The sequence below is a fragment of the Macrotis lagotis genome, chromosome 1 (genome assembly GCF_037893015.1).
Source record: "Macrotis lagotis isolate mMagLag1 chromosome 1, bilby.v1.9.chrom.fasta, whole genome shotgun sequence".
NCBI classification, from domain to species: Eukaryota; Metazoa; Chordata; class Mammalia; order Peramelemorphia; family Peramelidae; genus Macrotis; species Macrotis lagotis.
Window position 1 is genome coordinate 242,055,024 of NC_133658.1, and position 20,623 is coordinate 242,075,646.

The window sequence follows — 20,623 nt, forward strand, 5'->3', positions numbered from 1 at the left end:
AATCTCATAAAGCAGTGAGAAGTATTGGAGGGTAAAACCAGTTTAAAGAAAGTTTGGCAAGTTATATAACTAAGCAGTCATCTTCAGGGCATCTAAGGACAAAAATGGAAAGAATATCAAATAGAAGAATAGAAAAAAGTAAACATTATAACAAACTATTTTCTCCATCAAATATAGCTATATTTGTACTCTAACATTATAGTCTTTATGTATCTACAGAGAAGTAGAAATAACACTAAATAGAGCAAAGAGTTATAACAAATAATCTTATTTAATTTCTTTTGTGGCAATTTGTAATTGATAGTTTATTTATTTTACATACACATTTGTGTTAAACATCTTTACAGATTAGTTGTTTTCGGTATGAAGAATTAGGATTAAGGGAAAGAAATACATGAGATTTTTTTCTTTTTATCCCTCCTCCCACAAAAATCAAAAAAGCTCTTGAGAAATAAAGTGAAAGGAAGAGAAAAATAATGTTCTTCAGCCTGTGTTCAGATACCATCAGCTCTGTCTGTGGGGTGGATTACATTCTTTATCATAATTCCACCATAGAAGTTACTTCCATTTTTTTCCCACAGTTGCTATTACTGATTGTAATTCCCGCCACCTATTCTCCCCACTCCCATTTACTCTATTTTCTCTTTCCTTTCACTCTGTCCCTCTTCAAAAGTGTTCTAGGGGCAGCTGAGTGGCCCAGTAGACAGAGCACTAGCCCTGGGGCCAGGAGGTCCCAACCCTGCATCCCATTTCAGACACCCAGCAACCAACCAGCCATGTGGTTCTGGGTAGGCCATCCAACCCTACCACCTTGCAAAAAACAAAGAAAAAAAAATGTGCTGTATCTGATTACCCTCTTCCATGATCTATGCTCTCCTCTGTCACCTAAACTACTCCTCCCCTCCTCTGTTTCCTTTCTCCCATCTCTGTTCTCTCCTTTTCCCTCTAGGATAAAAGATTTCTATACCCTCTTAAGAGTGTATGTTGTTTCCTCTCTGAGCCATTTCCAGTGAGAATGAAGGTTCACTCATTTCCCCTCACCTTCCCTGCTTCCATTTCATTGCAAAAGCTTTTTCTTGACTTTTTTTTTGCAAGGCAAATGGGGTTAAGTGGCTTGCCCAAGGCCACACAGCTAGGTAATTATTAAGTGTCTGAGACTGGACTTGAACCCAAGTACTCCTGACTCCAGGCCAGGTGCTTTATCCACTGTGCCACCTAGCTGCCCCTCTTGATTCTTTTGTGTTGACTCTTTTGTGTGAAATATCTTAGCCCATTCTACCTCTCCTTTCCCTTTCTCCCAGTATATTCCCTTTTCACCCTTTGACTCTATCTTTACAATATATCTTCATATTCAGCTCCCTCCTGGACCTTTATATTCCTTCTAACTGTTCTGTTCAATGAAAAGGTTCATATGAGTATTATCAGTATCATCTTCCTATGCAGGAATACATGCAGTTTACCCTTATTAAATTCCTCATAATTTGCCTTTCCTGTTCACCCTCTCTATGCTTCACCTAAATCCTGTCCTTGAAGATCATTCTTTCTTTTCAGCTCTGGTCCTTTCAACAGGAACATTTGAAATTCCCCTATTTCATTGAATGTCCATCTTTTCGCCGGGAAGAGGATGTTCTGTTTTGCTGGGTAGTTGATCCTTGGTTGCATTCCAAGCTCTTTTGCTTTCTGAAATATTCTATTTCAAGCCCTATGAGCTCTTAATGTAGATGTTGCTAAAAAAAGAAAAAGTATGAAATGGAGATTGAGGATCTCATATACAATCTTTTTTTGTTCTCCTATATATGTGGTTATATTTTTTCAATGTTTTAAGTTTAGAATAAAATAAGTTTATTTTGTTTTTTTTTTTTAATAAAAAAGGAGCTTTGCAGTTTACCAAAGGCAGGCCAGCTACTTGATTTAGACCATCTATAGACTTGAATTTGAATATTGATACTCTAAATGTGAGATCATTGCCCAGTGATTAGCAAGTAGACACATGTCTGGAGGACTTTATTCTTTTCAATTTTAAAAGTCTTGCTATAAAGGAAATCAGAAGAAAGAAAGAAATTACTGATAATACCGGGGCAATTTTCCTGTAGAAGTTCTTTAAAAATGAAGTCAGGGCTCTTTTCCTGATTATGAATTTCAGGTAACCCAATAAAATTGTCTCTCTTGGATCTGTTCCCAAGGTCAGTTGTTTTTCCAGTGAGATATTTCATGTTTTCCTCTAGTTTTTCATTCTTTTGGTATGGTTTTGTTTCTTGATTCCTTGAAAAGTCATCAACTTCCTTTGGCTCTATTCTACATTTGAAGGGACTGTTTCCTTCAGAGAGCTTTCTTATCTCCCCCCCCCCTTTTTTTAAGGATTTTGCCAGGAAAATGGGGTTAAGTGACTTGCACAAGGCCACACAGCTAGATAGTTATTAAGTGTCTGAGGCCAGATTTGAACTCAGGTACTCCTGACTCCAGGGCTGGTGCTCTATCCACTGTGCCACCCAGCTACCCCATTATCTCCTTTTCCATCTGACCAATTCTGCTTTTTAAGGTCTTATTTTTCTCATTAACCTTATAGACTGCTTTTTCCCTTTGACCTAAACTGGTTTTTAAGAAGTTGTTTTCTTCAGCATTTTGTGTATCTCCTTGACTAAGCTGCCGACTTGGTTTTCATGTTTTTTCTGCATCTCTCTTTTCTCTTCTCAATTTTTCTTATACCTCCCTTACTTGATTTTCAAAAATCTTTTTTTGAGCTCTGCCATAGCAACTCCTACTTTTCTTGGAGGTTTTGGATACAGAAGCTTGGACTTTGTCATCTTCTGAGTGTATGCTTTGCTCCTCCATGGGACCAAGTCAGTTGTCTATGGTCAGGTTCCTTTTTTTTTTCTGTTTACTCATTTCCCCAGCCTGTGCCCTGGTTTGGGGTGCTTGAGTTTTTGAGTTGTTATTGGGACATCCCTGCAAGGACCTCAGTTCCTTCATTGTCTGATGAGAGGCTCTGAATGCTTTCCTGGCCTGTCCTCTGCTCTGTGGATGACAATAAGCACTCCCCTTTGCCCTGGAACTGTGAGGAGAGTCCCTTCTCTATGGCAGTGGGGGGCCACAGACTCAGCCTAGGGTCTGAATATGGGCAAAGCACAAGAGTCCTGTCCCAGGGATAGAGGAGAGACCTCAACAGTTTCCCCCCATCCCCCTAACTTCTGTATACTGAGTGCTCTGGGAGCAGCTGCCTGGTGGCTCCCTGATGGGTGGCTCTGTCGGCCTGCTACCATTTCATGGTCCTGGGCTGTGCCAAAGCTCTGCTCTGCGCTCACTCTGGCAGAGGTTTCCCAGCTAGTCTACCTGGATTGGTAGGTCTGGAAACGGCTTTTGCTGCTATGAACTGATGCTCCCCCTTATTTAATTTCTGTTAAACATCAGGTGAGGAATAAAAAAGGGAGAACTGTGCTTGTCAAAGTTCTTGCCACTGCAATATAGGAAATTCAGGGCAGTTCCAAAGGGAGATAATTCCTGTGATTGATGAGATCCTCCATAAATTTCTCTTTGAGTATGATATTGTGTTGATTGCTTCAAAACCTCAAACATTGAAGAGGCTTTTGAAAAATATTAGAAATCATTCAGGAATTTGGGCTAAACATTCACAGAGGAACAATGAAGCAGCTGAAACTACAATATGCATTTATATGGCTACCATGCAGATTTTTCCTAGTAGTATATATGAGAGTGTAATTGACCAATGAGGTTGGGAGGGGCGTCTATTTAGATTGCTTTTAAGAAATTGCACTTTTACTTATGCCAAACTTTTCATAAAAGAAAAGATTTCACTTTTCAATTCTAACATTTTACTAATGTTTCTAGATGGAAGTGAGATGCCATTGCATTTATAAAACTAATAATCATGAGCATCCTATGGAGGTTAGTGGAGAGGTACCATAGGGGATATCCAGGGTACAACAAATAACCAATGAGGAGCTGCAAAGAAGAACAGGAATAAAGGGCATTATCAAGGAATTGTATAGCACGAGGAGACCTGCCCGTCTTGTGACAAGAATGATGGATGAGAAATGTTAGAGTGTTTCACTGATTGATACTTATAGAGAAAAAATCCTTAAGGATATTGGATAGACCTGATGGATCTATGGGGAAACATAGCTAAGAATCATTTCTGTTATTGTTGTTCTGCCTGTTGTTGTTAGGCACAGGGCAGGCAAGGTTGTACTATATAATCTTTATCATTGGAAGTCTAGAATCTATGAAATCACAGATCCTTTACAGTGTTGAGGAGGGTGAGGAGAAAAGAGAAAGAAGAACAGGAATATTAGATTTTGAAGTGCCAGAAAATATTTCAAAATTAGGTTTGTACTAGGCAAAAATGCCTGTGGTATTATTGTTTTGTTTGTCCTTCAATCTTTTTTTTTAAATTTATTTAAGGCAATGGGGTTAAGTGACTTATCCAAGGTCACACAGCTAGGAAATTTTTGAGTGTCTGAGGCCAGATTTGGATTCAGGTCCTCCTGACTCCAGGGCTGGTGGTCTATCCATTGTACCACCTAGCTGCCCATGTCTTGAAGAGAACCATGATATGAGGAATATGATGCCATGCCATGCAAATGAATTAGATTTAAGTGAGAGTAGACTGTGAAAAGTCACCAGTCTCCCTTTCTTCTCTGGAACCATCTGGGTCCAGTGACCATGCCTTTAGAATCCAGTGACAAAGTGAATATTAATACATCTTTAGTGTAATTTCCACTATTAAAATGGAGGGAAGGAAATAAGCGTTTATTAAACACCTAGTAGGGGCAAGGTATTATGCTAAATGGTTAACAACTAACTTATTTGATCCTCATGGCAACCCTGAAATGGCAGATGTATAATGAGACCAATTGTACAGTTCAGGAGACTAAGGCAAACAGGGTTAAGTGACTTGCTCAGGTTGCATAGATAGTAAATGTCTGAAGCTGCTTTTGAACACAAGTCTTCCTGACTGTGCCTAACACTTTAACTGCTGCACTGCTGAAATTTCACTACTTCTTTTATTTTTTTATTTTTTAGTTTTTTAGTTTTGCAAGGCAAATGGGGTTAAGTGGCTTGCTCGAGGCCACACAGCTAGGTAATTATTAAGTATCTGAGGCCGGATTTGAACTCCTGACTCCAGGGCCAGTGCTTTATCCACTGCACCACCTAGCTGCCCCTTCATTACTTCTTTTAAAAAAATTTCTAACATTTATTTTTTCCCCTTCTACCCTTCTTTCTTGTTCTGGAAAAAAAAATCAAAAAATTCTTATAACAAGTAAATATAGCCAAGTAAAACCAGTTTCCACATTAGCCATGACCAATAATGTATGTCTTATTCTGTATTTTCAGACACAGATAACTGGAAACATCACAGAGTAGAATTTACCAGAGTATATGTTAGGCTGATATAATCTTTGAGAATCTGGGGTCACTATTAAAGTATCACTTTCTGTGACTTTTAAATAAGGTACCATATCTGGAAATACCTCAAATTGAATGACGATGTTGATAATAATGATGATTACTGGATATAAAGACAATATTTTTTTTTCCAATTCTGGTAAAAATTTTAATATATTCACAAGTGTTTCTAAGCTCAACAGTAGTATGATAAACATTTAGTTGAATTGTTAAGTTATATGGTATTTTGTCTCTCTGTGTGTGTCTAGGATGATTGAGGAAAGTGGGAATAAGAGAAAGACCATGGCAGAGAAGAGGCAGCTGTTTATGGAAATGCGTAAGTTCCCAGTTCTTTTGTGTTCCATTTTGTTTATCTGAGTATTTTTTCAAATAAGTTGCTGATTTTAATTAGTCAAAAGTTTTAAGTGCAAAGTTTTAGAAATAAGAATCAAATCTCAGTTCTTTCAAGAGTGCTTCTATGAATGCAGAAAAAAACATTGTGTAAAGATTATCAGACTGTCCTCTCTGGGGGGTTGGAGGGAAGGAAAGGTGGGGGGGGGAAATTGTAAAATTCAAAACCTTAACAAAAAGCCTTACAGAAAACTACTCTTGTATATCATTGGAAAACAAATAAAATATTAATAAAAATAAGCGACATTGAATTGATTTTTAATCCATGCTTAACTATAGAACTATAGTTTTTACTGGAAACATATTTATAGTTTATTTAATATCAATCAGCCAGTCAAGCCACAAAACATTGACTGCTTATTTTGCTTCAAGCACTGTTGTATATTTTTTAGGAATATATAGAAAAAAATGAAATAGCCCTTGCCCTCAAAGAGCTTGTATTCTGTGAGGGGAAGGGAAGAATATATATACACAAACATACCCCAAATATATACAAGGTAAATGTTAATTTTAACTGATACTACTGTTAGTATTAGAAAGTCACAGGAAGGTCTTGTTTAGAAGGGAATATATGAGCTGAGCAGTTTTTAAGAAGTAAAATTTTTTTCCCCTTTTTTTGGTTTTTGTAAGGCAGTGGGGTTAAGTGACTTGCCCAAGGTTGCATAGCTAGGTAATTATTAAGTGTCCGAGTCTGGATTTGAACTCAGGTCCTCCCGACTCCAGGGCCAATGCTTTATCCACTGTGTCACTTAGCTGTCTCAAAATAAGAAATTTTAGAGGAGAAATAGATAAAGGACTCGAGTGTGAGTTGGTTGTGTTGGGATGATCTAAAAAAAACTGATGACTAAGAAAGGACAATGCACTTGGAGAAAGGGAAAGGGAGAGAAAGAATGAAAAATTATTTCAAGTGAAAGAGGCTCACAGCAGAGTTTTTACAGGGGTGGTAGGTAATGCTTTTATACCTTATACTCTCATCAGAATTGACTCAAAGAGGGAATGTAACATATGTAATTAGCTGAAAATAGACATCTATTTTCAAGTAGGAGGAGAATGGACTAAGAGAAATGATGAGATTGATAAAAGGGAAGGTATTGGTAAGAAGCAAAACAAATTTTAGAGGAGGAACAAGGTAAAAAGAGAAGGATAAGCAGATGAAAATGGAATGGAGGGAAAATACACAGTGAAAAGAAAGAATTTATCCTTAAAATAGAGGTAGATAGCAGAATGGAGTGGAAATCAGATTCCAACAATGCATTTGTTTGTTTTAACAAGAAAAACACTTGAAACAGAGAAGCACATGCAGAGTTAAAATAAATGGTAGAATCTTTTATACTTCAGCCTGTAACAAAAAAAGGCAGAAGTAGCAGTCATGACCTCAAAAAAAGCCATGGAAAAATTGATCTAATTAAAAGAGATCACCAGAAACTACTTTTTACAAAAGATACTATAGACAAACAAGTAATATCAACACTAAACATGTACCAAATGGTATAACATCCAAATTATTAAAATTTAAATGAGTTATAGGAGGAAATAGGTATTTAAAACTATACTATTAGGGGACCTCAACTTTCCCTTCTCAGAGCTAGATAAATTTCACCACCAAATAAATAAATAAATAATTAAGGAGTTGGATGTAATTTTAGATAAGTTATATATGATAGACCTGGAGAAAATTTAATGAGGATAGAAAGGAGTATACCTTTTTCTCAGCTATATAAGATCCTCACAAAAATTGATTATGTTGCAGAGTATAAAAATCTTACAAATAGTTGCAGAAGAGCAGAAATTTTTATTGCATCCTTTTTAGACCATAATACAATAAAAATTATGTTCAATAAGGGACCATGAAAACATAAATTGGAAATTTATTGGAAACTAAATGAGCTAATCTTAAAGAATTATATTAGATCAAACGACAAATTGTAGAAGCTGTCAATAATTTCATAAACGATTATAACAAGATGCAATATTCTTTTATTTGTATTCTTTTTGCAAGGCAATTGGTTTAAGTGCCTTGCCCAAGATCACACAGCTAGGTAATTATTAAGTGTCCGAGACCGGATTTGAACTCAGGTCCTCCTGACTCCAGGGTCAGTGCTCTATCTATCCAATGTGTCACCTAGCTGTCTCTAATAATATAAAAATTTAAAAATTGTGAGATGCAGCCAGAGCAGTAATTAGGGAAAATTTTGTATCTCTAAATTCATACATCAGTAAAAAAAAGAACAGAACAGTGAATTAAACATGTAACTGAAATACCTAGAAAAAGAACAAAATTAAAAATCTTCAATTAAACACCAAAATGTGAACCCTGAAAATCAAAGGAGAGATTAATAAAATGAAAAGTTAGCTACACTATTGTACTAAAACATAAAATTAGGGGAGCGGCTAGGTGGCGCAGTGGATAGAGCACTGGCCCTGGAGTCAGGAGGAGCTGAGTTCAAATCCGGCCTTGGACACTTAATAATTACCTAGCTGTGTGGCCTTGGGCAAGCCACTTAACCCCATTACTTTGCAAAAACCTTAAAAAAAATAAAATTAGGAGCTGACTCTGGTTTTATGAAAAAAAAGCAATCAAATGTGTTAAATTGTTAAAAAAATGAAGAAAACCAAATTATCAGTAATTGAAAAAAAAGTGAAGAATGAATGAAGACGAAATTAAAACAGTATTTTGACCAGTTATGAGCCAGTGAAACTTGAAAACCTAAATGAAATGAGTGAATATTTGAAAAAAATATAAACCACCCAGGTTAACAGAAGAGGGAATGGAATATTTAAATAATCTTTTCTTAGAAAAAGAATTTGAACATATCATCAGTAAGCTCACTAACAAAAAATTTCCAGGACAAGGGAAATCCAGATACTGTATGAAAAGTGAATTCTACCAAACATTTAAGGAAAAAGTAAACCCAATATTGTCTAAATGAAAAATATGTAAAGAAAGAGTCCCACTAGATTCCTTTTATGATGCAAATATCAACTGTTTGAAAAAATAAGTAAAGGACTCTTAATTTCATCTGTGACATAAATATAGTTTTGATACCTAAAGCAGGGAGAACAAAAAACAGAAAAAAACTGTAGACTGATTTCTGTAAAGAATATTGTTGCAAAAATTTTAAATAAAATATCAACAAAGAGATTACAAAGATTATACTCTGAAGAGGTAGGATTTGTGTTAGGAATGTTGGGCTGATTGAGTCTTAAGAAAACTATAAGCATAATCAACTATCAATAACTGAAAACAAAAATTCAATAAATGAGAAAAACGCCCTTTTGACGAAGTTACAACACCCATTCCTGTAAAGAAAATACTAGAAATATAGGAATCAATGGAACTTTTTTCAGAATAATAAGTATTATCTATCTAAAACCAACAACATATACCATCTCTTATGGGAATAAACTTGAAATTTCACATTAAGACCAGAGTGAAGCAAGTATATCCATTATCACTACTGTTATTCAATATTGTACTAGAAATGCTAGCTATAGCAATAAGACAAGAAAAAGAAATTGAAGGAATAAAAATAGGCAATGAGGAAAAAACTCACTCTTTGCAGGTGATACATTATACTTTGAGAACCCAAGAGAACCTATTAAGAACTGACTGAAATAATTAGCAACTTTCCCAAAGTTGCAGAAAATAAAATGAACCCATAAAAATGAGCATTTCAACCTATATTTCAATATAAAAACAATCTGATGTGAGCTCAGAAATTGCTTGATAGATCAGTGGAATAAATTAGGTTCCCAATGCATAGTAGTGAATGATCATAAATAATCTTGTAAGATAAACCCAGAGACCCCAACTTTTGGGGCAAAAACCCTCCTGACAAAAATGATAGGAAACTGGGAAACAGTTTGGGAGAAACATAGACCGTCATCTTATACCATATGCCAAAATACAATTCATATGGGTGAATGATTTAGAAACAAAGGATGATAGATGATAATACTAAGTAAATTAGGGGTATGTGGAAATAATTTGTCTGTTATCTAGGTCTGTGGATAAGGGAAGAGTTTATGACCAAATGGGATGGAGAGGATCATGGGAAGTTCATTACATAAAATTACAAATTTTTCTTAAACCCAATGAAATCAAATTAGAAAGAAATTAGAAAACTGGATAAAAATTACAAGTTTCTCTAATTAAAGGCTTCATTTTTTAAGTAAATAGGAAATGAGTCATCTTTAGAAAAAAATAGGAGTTATTTTCCACTTGATAAATGTATTAAAGGATATGAACAGGCAGTTCTCACAAGAACAAAGAAAAACTACCAATCGTGTGTAAAAATGATCTAAATTATAGTTGATTAGAGAAATTCAAATTAAACAACTCTGAGGTACCACTTCATATCTAATAAATTGGCTGATATCTCATAAAAGAAAAATGATAAATGCCCGTGGATTTGTCAAAAATAGACTACTATATTGTTAATGGAATATTGAACTGGTTCAACCATTCTGTCCAAAGGGCTAGAAAACTGTATCCTTTTAACTCAGCAATACAACTACTAGGTCTATATCCCAAAGAGATCAAAGAAAAGGGAAAGGGACCTATTGTTTTAAAAATATTTATTATCTTTTTTGGTACTATCAAATAATTGGAAATTGAGGGGATGTTTCATCAATTGAGCATGACTGAACAAGTCATGGTATATGATAGTGATAGAATAATATTGTACTATAAGAAATGACAAAGTGGATAGTTTCAAAAAACTTGGGAAGGTTTATAGGAATTCATACACAATGAAGTGAACTTTCAAGTACATGTTATATACATTAAGAACAATATTGTAATGATGCTCCACTTTGAACGTCTTAGATGCTCTGATCAAGACAATAATCCAAAACAATTCCAGAGGACACATGATGGAAAATGTCCACCTCTTGAGAGAGTCAGAACTAATGGACTCTCAGTACTGATTTAAGTATTGTTTTTTCACCTTTTCTTCCTTTTTTTTTGATTTTTTTTTGCAACATGACTAATATGGAAATATGTTTTGTCTGATTTCACATGTAAGATTAATATGATTAAAAGGGATGGAGGAAGACAGAATTTGGAATCGTAAATTTAAAAAAAATTAATGTTAAAAAAGACAGCAACTGATTGTATATGTTGGATGAGGTAAAGTGAAGGATTGAGCAGATCTCCAGGTTTGACCCTGAGCAACCAGAAAAATCTTCATATCCTTGGCATTAATTAGAAAGTACCAAAATAGTATGAATTGATGGATAGAGTACTGGACTTGAAGTCAAGCAGAATTGAATTCATATCCATACTTTGCCTTAAATATGAAGAAGCAGAGTTACTAATGATAACTCTTAATACCCATCTATTCATGTATTTGTATTTGATAATGCCTACAATAGCATGGATTTTAATTGAGAGAGGTTTTCTTATTACCTGATTTGTAGCTATTGCAGAAGAAAAGAGATAAAATAGAAATTTTTAGAAAAAGATTTTGTAGATTTTCCTAAGTTTGATATGTTAATGACCTTGATAACTGAATTCTTTTGCTTTGGAAAATTTTGAAGTAGAATTGATCAGATTTAATCACCTTTAATATGACATTTCAATATTCTATAGTTCTAATGATATTCAATAATTAATGAGTCTGTGTAGATTTCACAATCTTTATGATTGAATATGTTCTTCTATGGTTACTGTGCTCCCCTTCTCTCAGGTAGGATATGAATTCAGTTCTGCTTGACTTCAAGTCTAGCACCCTTATCTATCATGCCATACTATCATGGTATTGTTTTTAGGTATTTGGTTTTAGGAAAGTATTTTATTAAAATATAATTCTAGATATTGCAGCTATTGGCATTTATCTATTTGTGAAGTTTGTTTGATTTCATTTATAAAATTAATTTTTGTTGCTCTATGAGATGGTACCATTTTTCAAAACAAACAAGTAAGAATAAAAGAAATGAGGATCATTCAAATATATGCAAAGAGTAGAGATTTCAAGAGAACCACTTAGTTCTGGACATGATAATGTTTTTATTCTTGTTAATAATGTATATTCTGCATAGAAAATGAACTAAGAACCATTACTTTTTAAACTTTTTTTATATTTTATTTATTGTAGGCAATGGATTCAAGTGATTTGCCCATGGTCACACAGCTAGGAAATTACTATGTCTTTGAGGCTAGATTTGAACTCAGGTTCTCCTGACTCCAGGGCTGGAACTCTTTACACTGTGCTACTTAGCTGCTCCAACACTGGCTTCTTTCAATACAGAAATTACATCTGTCATAAAATTAGAAATCCTGTTTTATATTTATTATATTATTTTTATGTTCTTTTACATTTTTATTCTTTATTTTATTGATATACTGAAGTGTAGTTTTAGTAAAAAACCAATTTTAAAATTCAAGTCATCAAACATATATTAAATGCTTTGTTTCAGGTGCTAACATTGTGGGGGATACAGAGTTTGTATAAAAACTGATTCCTGCACTCTTGAAATTTGGAGTCTAGTATGGGGCTGTTCACAATGTGATCTGTGGGCTGCAGCAGTTCGATTTTATGCAGCCCCCTGTGGGTTTACTAAGAAGCTGAACTACCACAGAACTCTCACTAAAATGGAAAATCAAAAGATACTATCTATTGTTTCAATAAAACCTTTTAAAAGTAAAGTTGGAAAGCCCTGGTCTAGTATAAGGAAAAGACAGCTTTGCAATATTACATAAATTCTTTAGAGATTTGTGAAACAGTGTTCTCTATGAAGTAGAAAAGGAAAAACTGTTTCTAATTTGTTATTTAATTGGGGATTTTTGATTTGTTCTTTTTTTCTAGCTTTTTTAGTTGTATGTACAATTCATTTATTCCCTCATTCTTTAGTTTATTCATGTAAATAGAAATATAAAGTTTCCCCTAATAATTGCATTGGCTGTATCCCGCAGATTTTGCCATGATGACTCATTACTGTCATTGTTTTAAATGTAATTTTTTCTATGATTTGATTTTTTAAGGCTTTTTTTTTGCAAGGCAAATGGGGTTAAGTGGCTTGCCCAAGGCCACACAGCTAGGTAATTATTAAGTGTCTGAGACTGAATTTGAACCCAGGTACTCCTGACTCCAGGGCCGGTGCTTTATCCACTGTTCCACCTAGCCGACCCTATGATTTGTTTTTGATCTATGATATTTAAAATTAGGTTATTTAGTTTCCATTTAAGTTTAGTCTATCTTTTCATGATCCTTTATTACACCTGATTTTTATTGCATAATGATCTGAAAATGATCTATTTAACATTTCTGTCTTTATGCATTTGTTTGGAAGGTTTCTGTGTCCTAATACATGGTCAATTTTTGTGTAGGTGACATGTATTAAGAAAAAGCTATATTCCTTTCTATCCCTATTCAGTTTTCTCTAGAGGGCTATCATATCTAACTTTTCATAAATTCTAATCACATCCTTAATTTCCTTCTTGTTTATTTTGTGGTTAGATTAATCTAATTCTGAGAGAGGGAGATTGAGAAGGAGCAAAACCAATTATTTTGCTGTCTGTGTCATCCTGTAACTCTTTTAGCTTCTTCTTTTAAGAATTTGGATGCTATACCACTTGATGCATGTATGTTTAATATTGAAATTACTGCATTATCTATGGTCCTTTTTAAGACAATATAATTTTTCCTTTATCCTTTATAATGAGGTCTATTTTTGATTTTGCTTTATCTGAGGTAAGGATTGCTACCTCTGCTTTTTTTTTCATTTCAACTGAAGCTTAATATTCTGCTCCAGCTTTTTACCTTTACTCTGCATGTATCTCTCGACTTCACATGTGTTTCTAGTATACAACTAATTTTTAATTCATTCTGTTATCTGCTTCCATTTTATGGGAGAGGTCACCTCATTCACATTCACAGTTATAATTACTTTTTTACTGTCCATTCAGTCCTCACCACCATTTGTAATTTTCCCCCCATCCTTCCTCACCAGTATTTTGCTTCTAAATACTGCCTTCAACCAGCCCCTTCCCTTTTCCTTCCTCTTTACCTTTTACTTCCCCCCTAATATTAGTCCCCCTTCTATTCCCCACCCCTTTCCCTTGCCTAAGGGGTAAGATAAATTTCTAAACTCAACTGAGTGTATGTGTTATTCCCTCTTTCCCCCTTCCTCCTTTCCCTCTACTGTAATAGGTCCTTTGTGCCTCTTCATGTTATATAATTTACCCTATTCTGCCTCTCCCTTCCCATCCCAGTATAATCCCTTTTTTAAAATAGTTATTTATTCTTTTTGTACAAATGATGTTTTTTATATATTAATAAAATATTCTTGTTTACTCTTAAACACAAAATATAGACTTGCTTGAGCGATAAAGTAAAGGGGAGAGAAAAAAAATTAAAATTAAAAAAATAATAGTAATAATTGTAGGTATGGCCAGGTGGTGCAATGGATGGAGCCCTAGCCCTGGAGCCAGGAGCAACCGAGCCCATATCCGGCCCCATACACCCAACAATCACCAAGCCGTGTGACATGCAAGCCACCCCAACCCTACTGCCCTGCAAAAACCAAAAAAAGAAAAAAAAAGACCCAAAATAAAATAAAGTAATAATAATAGTAGGGGTGGCTGGGTCCAAATCTGGCAATCACCCTGCTGTGCAGCTCCAGGCAGGCCACCCAGCCCCATTTGCCCTGCACGCCCCCTAATAATAATAATAATAATAATAATAATAATGTGCTTCAGTCTTTGTTCCAACACCAACAACTCTGTCTGTCACGGGCAGATCACATTCTTTATGGTAAGTCCATCGCAAAAGTTACTTCCATATTTTTCCACCGTTGCCATTGCTAATCGCAACTCCCTCCTTTTGTATTTCTATACTACCATGTACTATATTTTCTCTCTCCTTTCACTCTGACTCTGCTGTAGGGTATCTGAGTGGTGCAGCAGACAGATCCCTGGTCCTGGGACCAAGAGGCCCATGAGCCCCCCTACCACCCCTTAGGCCCAGCATCTACCTGGCCCTATGGTCCCGGACAGGCCATCCAATCCCAGCCCCTTGCAAGAAGTAAAAAGGAAAATGTGTTATATCTGACCACTCTCCCACCATGCTCCATCCTCTTCTCCATCACTCACATCCCCCTCCTTCACCCTGTCCCTCCCTTTTTCTTCTTACTCCAGATGCCTATACCCCATTGAGTATATATGCTGTTTCCTCTCCTAGCCACCTCTGATGAGAGCAAAGATTCCTTCATTCCTCCTTGTCTCCCCCTTCCATATCATTGCAATATCTCATTGTAATAAAGAAAAAACTTATTATATGAGATATCTTGTCCTATTCCCCCCTCTCCTTTTTTCTTTCTCCCATACATTTCCCTTTTTTTCTGTTGACTCCATTTTTATACCATGTTTTATCTTCAAATTCAGCTTTCTCCTGTGCTTCAACTGTAAAAGCTCCCTCTACCTGCTCTATTAACTGAGAAGGTTCATATGAGTATTATCAGTGTCATTTTTCTATGCAGGAATACATGCAATTCATCATCATCATTAAGTCCCTCATATTTTTTCCCCTCTCCTTCAATCTCCATGCTTCACCTCAGTCTTGTATCTGAAGATCAAACCTTCTGTTCAGCTCTGGCCATTCCAGCAGGAACATTTGAAATTCCCCTGGTTCATTGAAAGTCCATCTTTTTCCCTGGAAGAGGACATTCAGCCTTGCTGGGTAGTTGATTCTCGGTTGTATTCTAAGTTCCTTTGCCTTCCAGTATATTATATTCCAACACCTACAAGCTTCCAGTGTAGTTGCTTCTAAGTCCTGTGTGATCCTGACTGCAGCTCCACAATATTTGAACTGTGTCCTTCTGGCTGCTTGTAATATTTTCTCTTTGACTTGGGAGTTCTGGAATTTGGCTATAATATCCCTAGGGGTTGGTTTTTTGGGATCTCTTTCTCGGGGGGATTGGTGGATTCTCTCCATTTCTATTTTGCCCTCTGCTTCTAGAATATGAGGGCAATTTTCCTGTAGTAATTCTTTGAAAATGATGTCAAGGCTCTTTTCCTGATCATGACTTTCAGGTATTCCAATAATTTTCAAATTATCTTTCCTAAGTCTGTTTTCCATATCTGTTGTTTTTTCAATGAGCTATTTCACATTTTCTTCTAATTTTTCATTTTTTTGTTTTTGTTTTGAAGTGTTGATTCCTGATTTCTGGTAAATTCATCAGTCTCCCTGAATTCTATTCTTTGTCTGAAGGATTTGTTCTCCTCAGAGAGTTTTCTTATCTCTTTTTCCATCTGGCCAATTTTGCTTTTTAAAGCATTCTTCTCAACTTTTTGAACTGTTTTATCTATTTGCCCTAAACTGGTTTTTAGCATGCTATTTTCTTCAGCATTTTATTTTGGATTTCCTTGACTGAGCCGCTGACTTCATTTTCATGTTTTTCCTGCATCTCTCTCATTTCTTTTCCCAGTTTTTCTTCTAATTCCCTCATTTGATTTTCAAAGTCTTTTTTGAGCTCTGTCATAGCCTGAGCCCAATTTCTGTTTTTCGTGGAGTCTTTAGATGCAGGAGCTTGTGCTTCCTCATCTTCAGATTGAGTATTTTGATCCTTCTTGGGCTCATATGCAAAATATTTCTCAATGGTGTTCCTCTTATTTCTCTGCTTGCTCATTTTCCCAGCCTGAGCCTGGTTTTGGGGTGCTTCCTGAGCTTTTGGGACCCTCCCACAAGGGCCTCGGTGTGTAAGGCTCTGTCCTCCCTCCTGGTCTGTGAATGACCATATGCGCCCCCCTCTGCCACGGGGCTGAGGTGGGGGGGGGGGCCTAGACTGCAATCAGGATCTGAATGTGTTCAGAGTCCCCTGAGTCCTGTTCTAGGGGCAGAGGACAGCTCTGCAATCTCTCTCTCTTCACTCCCCTCCCTGGGTTCAATGGGCTCATGCCCTGGGGGCCCCTGCTTACTGGCTCCACCTGCTTCTGTTCCTGGATCTGGACTGCTGAAAGACCCCTGTGCTTGCTGTGTGCCCTGAGGGCTGGGTTTCTCATGCTCTGGCAGAGTTCCCCCGCCGTTCCCCCACTTTGTGCCTGGTGTTCCCTGGGGCTGTAGCTCAGGAGACTCCCCTGCTCCTGTGAGCTGCAGCTCCCAGTGCCCTGGGGCTGCCTCCAGGAGGCTGAAGTTCTTTTGCTCTGGCGGGCCACCCCTCTGGCAGGCCGCCCCTCCAACTCCGGGGAGCAGAGCCTTTCTGCTCTTTTCCAGGTTACCTTGAGTAGGAGGACTGCCTCATTGGGTCCCTCTGTGGGTTCTGTCTCTCCAAAGTTTAGTTAGAGTCTTTAGTTTCGAAGTTTTATGAGAGAGCTTCTAAGAGACGTTTCTCTCTAGTTGGCATCTTTGCTCCACCTAATACCTTTTTAATGTCTTAAATTTTTAAAAAATCATACCATCAAAATTAGCTTATATCTATACCTTCAGTCTTAAGTATCCTTCTAATAGAATTACAGTTTTCAATAGTATCTTCTACCCATGAAGGGATGCAGCCAGTTTATTCTTATTGATTAAGTTTGTTCTTTTTTTTTTCTGTTTACCTTTTTAACATATCTCTTGATTGAATCTTCTGTTTGGCTCTAGATTTTTTATCTGGAAAATTTGAACCACCTATTTTGTTAAATGGCTTATCTTTTCCCATGAAAGAGTATGCTCAATTTGCTTGGTAGTGATTATTAGTTGTAATCTAAGCTCCTTTGCCCTTCTTTCAAAGACTATTTTCTCCTCATGTTTTATAATTTCAGGGCAGTTTTCCTTGATGATTTCTTGAAAAATGTAGTCCAGGTTCTTTTTTGATCATGACATTCAGATAGTCCAATAATTCTTAAGTTATCTCTCCTATTTTCCAGGTGAGATGTTTTTTTTTCCAATGAGTTATTTTACCTTTCTTCTATTTTTTTTATTTCGTTGATTTTGTTTGACTGTTTTGTTGATTTTCCTTGTCTATTTCTTGATTGTAATCCAAGGTCCTTTGCTCTCCAGAATTTCATATTTCAGGTCCTTTAATCCTTTATTGTTGATGCTACCAAGTCCTGCTTAATCCTCACTGTAGCTCCATGGTATTTGAGTTGCATCTTTCTGGCTGGCTGCAGAATTTACTTCGTGATCTGATTATTCTGGAATTTGGCTGTGATATTCCTTAGTATTTTCATTTCCTAGGATTCCTTTCTGGAGGTGATTAGTAGATTCTTTCAATCACTATTTCCCTTTCTGGTTCTATGATATCAGAGCAGTTTTCTTCGATGATTTCTTGGAGGATGCAGTCCAGACTTTTTTTTTTTTTTGATCATGGCTTTCAGGTGGTCTAGTAATTCTTTTTTTTTTTTTTGTTTTTTTCCATTAACATTTTATTTGTTTTCCAGTTATATACAATAGTAGTTTTGGCCTATCATTTTTTTGTAAGGTTTTGAATTTTACAATTTTTTCCCCCACCTTCCATTCCCTCCCGTCCCATAGAAGGCAGTCTTATAGTCTTTACATTGTTTCCATGCTATACATTGATTGAAATTAAATGTGTTATAAAAGTAAATATAACCCCCCCAATGAAGATGAGGAACCTCAAAAACAGTGAGAGAGAGAGAGAAAAAATATACTTCAGTGTGTGTTCATAGTCCAATGGCTCTGTCTCTCGGGTGAGGTGCTTTCTTTATCATAAGTCCACCAGAGAAGTTCATTCAATATTTTTCCCATAGTTGCTATTACTAGCTATACCTCCACTCTATTCCTCCTCACTCTCATTTATTCTATTCTCTCTCTCCTTTCATCCTGGCCATGTCCATAAATGTGTTGAATCTGAGTACCCTCTCCCTTGATCTTCCCTCTCTTCTATCACCTATTTCCCCCTCCCCCTATTCCCCCTTATCCCATCCCTTTCTTCTCATTGTAAGATAGATTTCCTCACCCTATTAAGCATGTATCTTATTTCCTCTCTTTGCCATTTCTGATGAGAATGAAGGCTCACTTATTCCCCTTTGCCTTCCTCCTTTCTACTTCATTGAAAATAATAAAAAAAGAAAAAAACTTTTTCTTGACTCTTATGTGAAATTTCTTAGCTTCTTCTTCATCTCCTTTTCCTTCCTCCCAGTACTTTCTTTTATCACCCATTGACTCCTACTATATTATTCCATTATATTCTGCTCCTTCCTATGTCCTGTCTATATATGTTCCTTCTAGTAGCTCTAATAAATAAGAAAGGTCCTATGAGTTATCAATATCTTCTTCCTGTGCAGGAATACAAACAGTTCAATATCATTAAGTTCCTCGTAGTTAGTCCTTCTCATCCACCCCCTCTATGGTTCACCAGAGTCCTGTACTTGGAGATCAAGCTTTCTGTTCAGCTCTGGTTGTTTCAGTAGGAAAGTTTGAAAGTCCCCTGTGTCATTGAAAGTCCATCTTTTCCCCTGAAAGAGGATGTTCAGTTTTGCTGGGTAGTTGATTCTCAGTTGTAAAACAAGATCTTTTGCCTTCTGGAATATCATATTGTAATCTCTATGATCCCTTAATGTGGATGCTGCCAGATCTTGTGTAGTTCTGACAGTGGAGCCTCAGTAGTTGAATTGTTTCTTTCTGGCATCTTTTAGAATTTTCTCTTTGATTTGGGAGTTTAGGAATTTGGCTATAATATTCCTGGAAGTTTTTCTTTTGGGATCTCTTTCAGGAGGTGACCAGTGATTTCTCACAATATCTATTTTACCCCCTGCTTCTAGGATCTCAGGGCACTTTTGCTGTATTATTTCTTGAAAAATGAAGTCTAGGCTCTTCTCCTGGTCGTGGCTTTCTGATAACCCAATAATTTTTAAATTATTTCTCCTGGATCTGTTTTTGAAGTCGATTGTTTGTCCAGTGAGGTATTTCACATTTTCTTCTAATTTTTGGCTTTTTTGGAAGTTTTATTTCTTCCTGATTTCTTTCAAAGTCATCAACTTCCTTTAGTTCCATTCTGCATTTGAAAGAGTTACCTTCTTCCGAGAGCTTTTTTATCTCCTTTTCTAGCTGGCCAATTCTGCTTTTTAAGGCATCTTCTCTTCATTTGCCTTTCTTTTTCTATTAGGCCTAAACTGGTTTTAAATATGTTACTTCCTTCATTATTTTTTTGGTTATGTTTCACCAAACTGTAGATTTGCCTTTCATGATTTTTCTGCATTGATCTCATTTCACCTCCCCATTTTTCCTCCATCTTCCTTAATTGCTTTTTTTTAGGATTTTTGCAAGGCAAATGGGGTTAAGTGGCTTGCCCAAGGCCACACAGCTAGGTAATTATTAAGTGTCTGAGACCGGATTTGAACCCAGGTGCTCCTGACTCCAGGACCGGTGCTTTATCCACTATGCCACCTAGCCGCCCCCGTCCTTAGTTGCTTTTCAAAGTCATTTTTGAGCTCATCCATAGTCTGAGCCCATTTTCTAATTCTCTTGGAGGTTTTGGATATGGAAGCTTTGATTTTGTCATCATCTGAGTATGTGTTTTGATCTTCCATGGGACTAATATAATTCTCTTTGGTCAGATTTTTCTTTTTCTGTTGTTTATTCATTTCCTCAGCCAAAGACTAATTTATAGCACTTCCAAGACTTTGGGGTTTTTTGGGGGGGACACTCTACTGGGACCTTTATTCCTCCAAGGTCTTATGCACTCTTGCCTGTGTTTTGATATGTAGATGACCACCTTACTTCCTTCTGTCCTGGAGCTGTAAGGAGGGGTCCTGCTTGACTATCTTAGTATGGAAGCCCAAACTGCAACTGGATCTGAGTGTGGGCAAAAAGCAGATTCCTACCCCATGGGTGAGCAGAGAAATTTCTGCAGTCTTCCCTGACCA

The 20,623-nt window shown here is 36.4% G+C and overlaps 1 protein-coding gene across 29 annotated transcripts in view; it reads left to right on the forward strand.

Annotated features, from left to right (window-relative positions):
- DTNB (dystrobrevin beta) overlaps positions 1–20,623 on the forward strand; it is a 410,081-nt gene that overhangs the window by 23,352 nt on the left and 366,106 nt on the right. For all 29 annotated transcript variants that reach the window (XR_012473465.1, XR_012473466.1, XR_012473462.1 and 26 more), the window contains exon 2: positions 5,673–5,740. Coding sequence is in view for 23 of the 29 variants with exons in the window: in XM_074209942.1 (XP_074066043.1) it covers positions 5,674–5,740 (67 nt within the window). In the remaining 6 variants the exon portion in view is untranslated. The remainder of the gene's footprint in view (positions 1–5,672; positions 5,741–20,623) is intronic.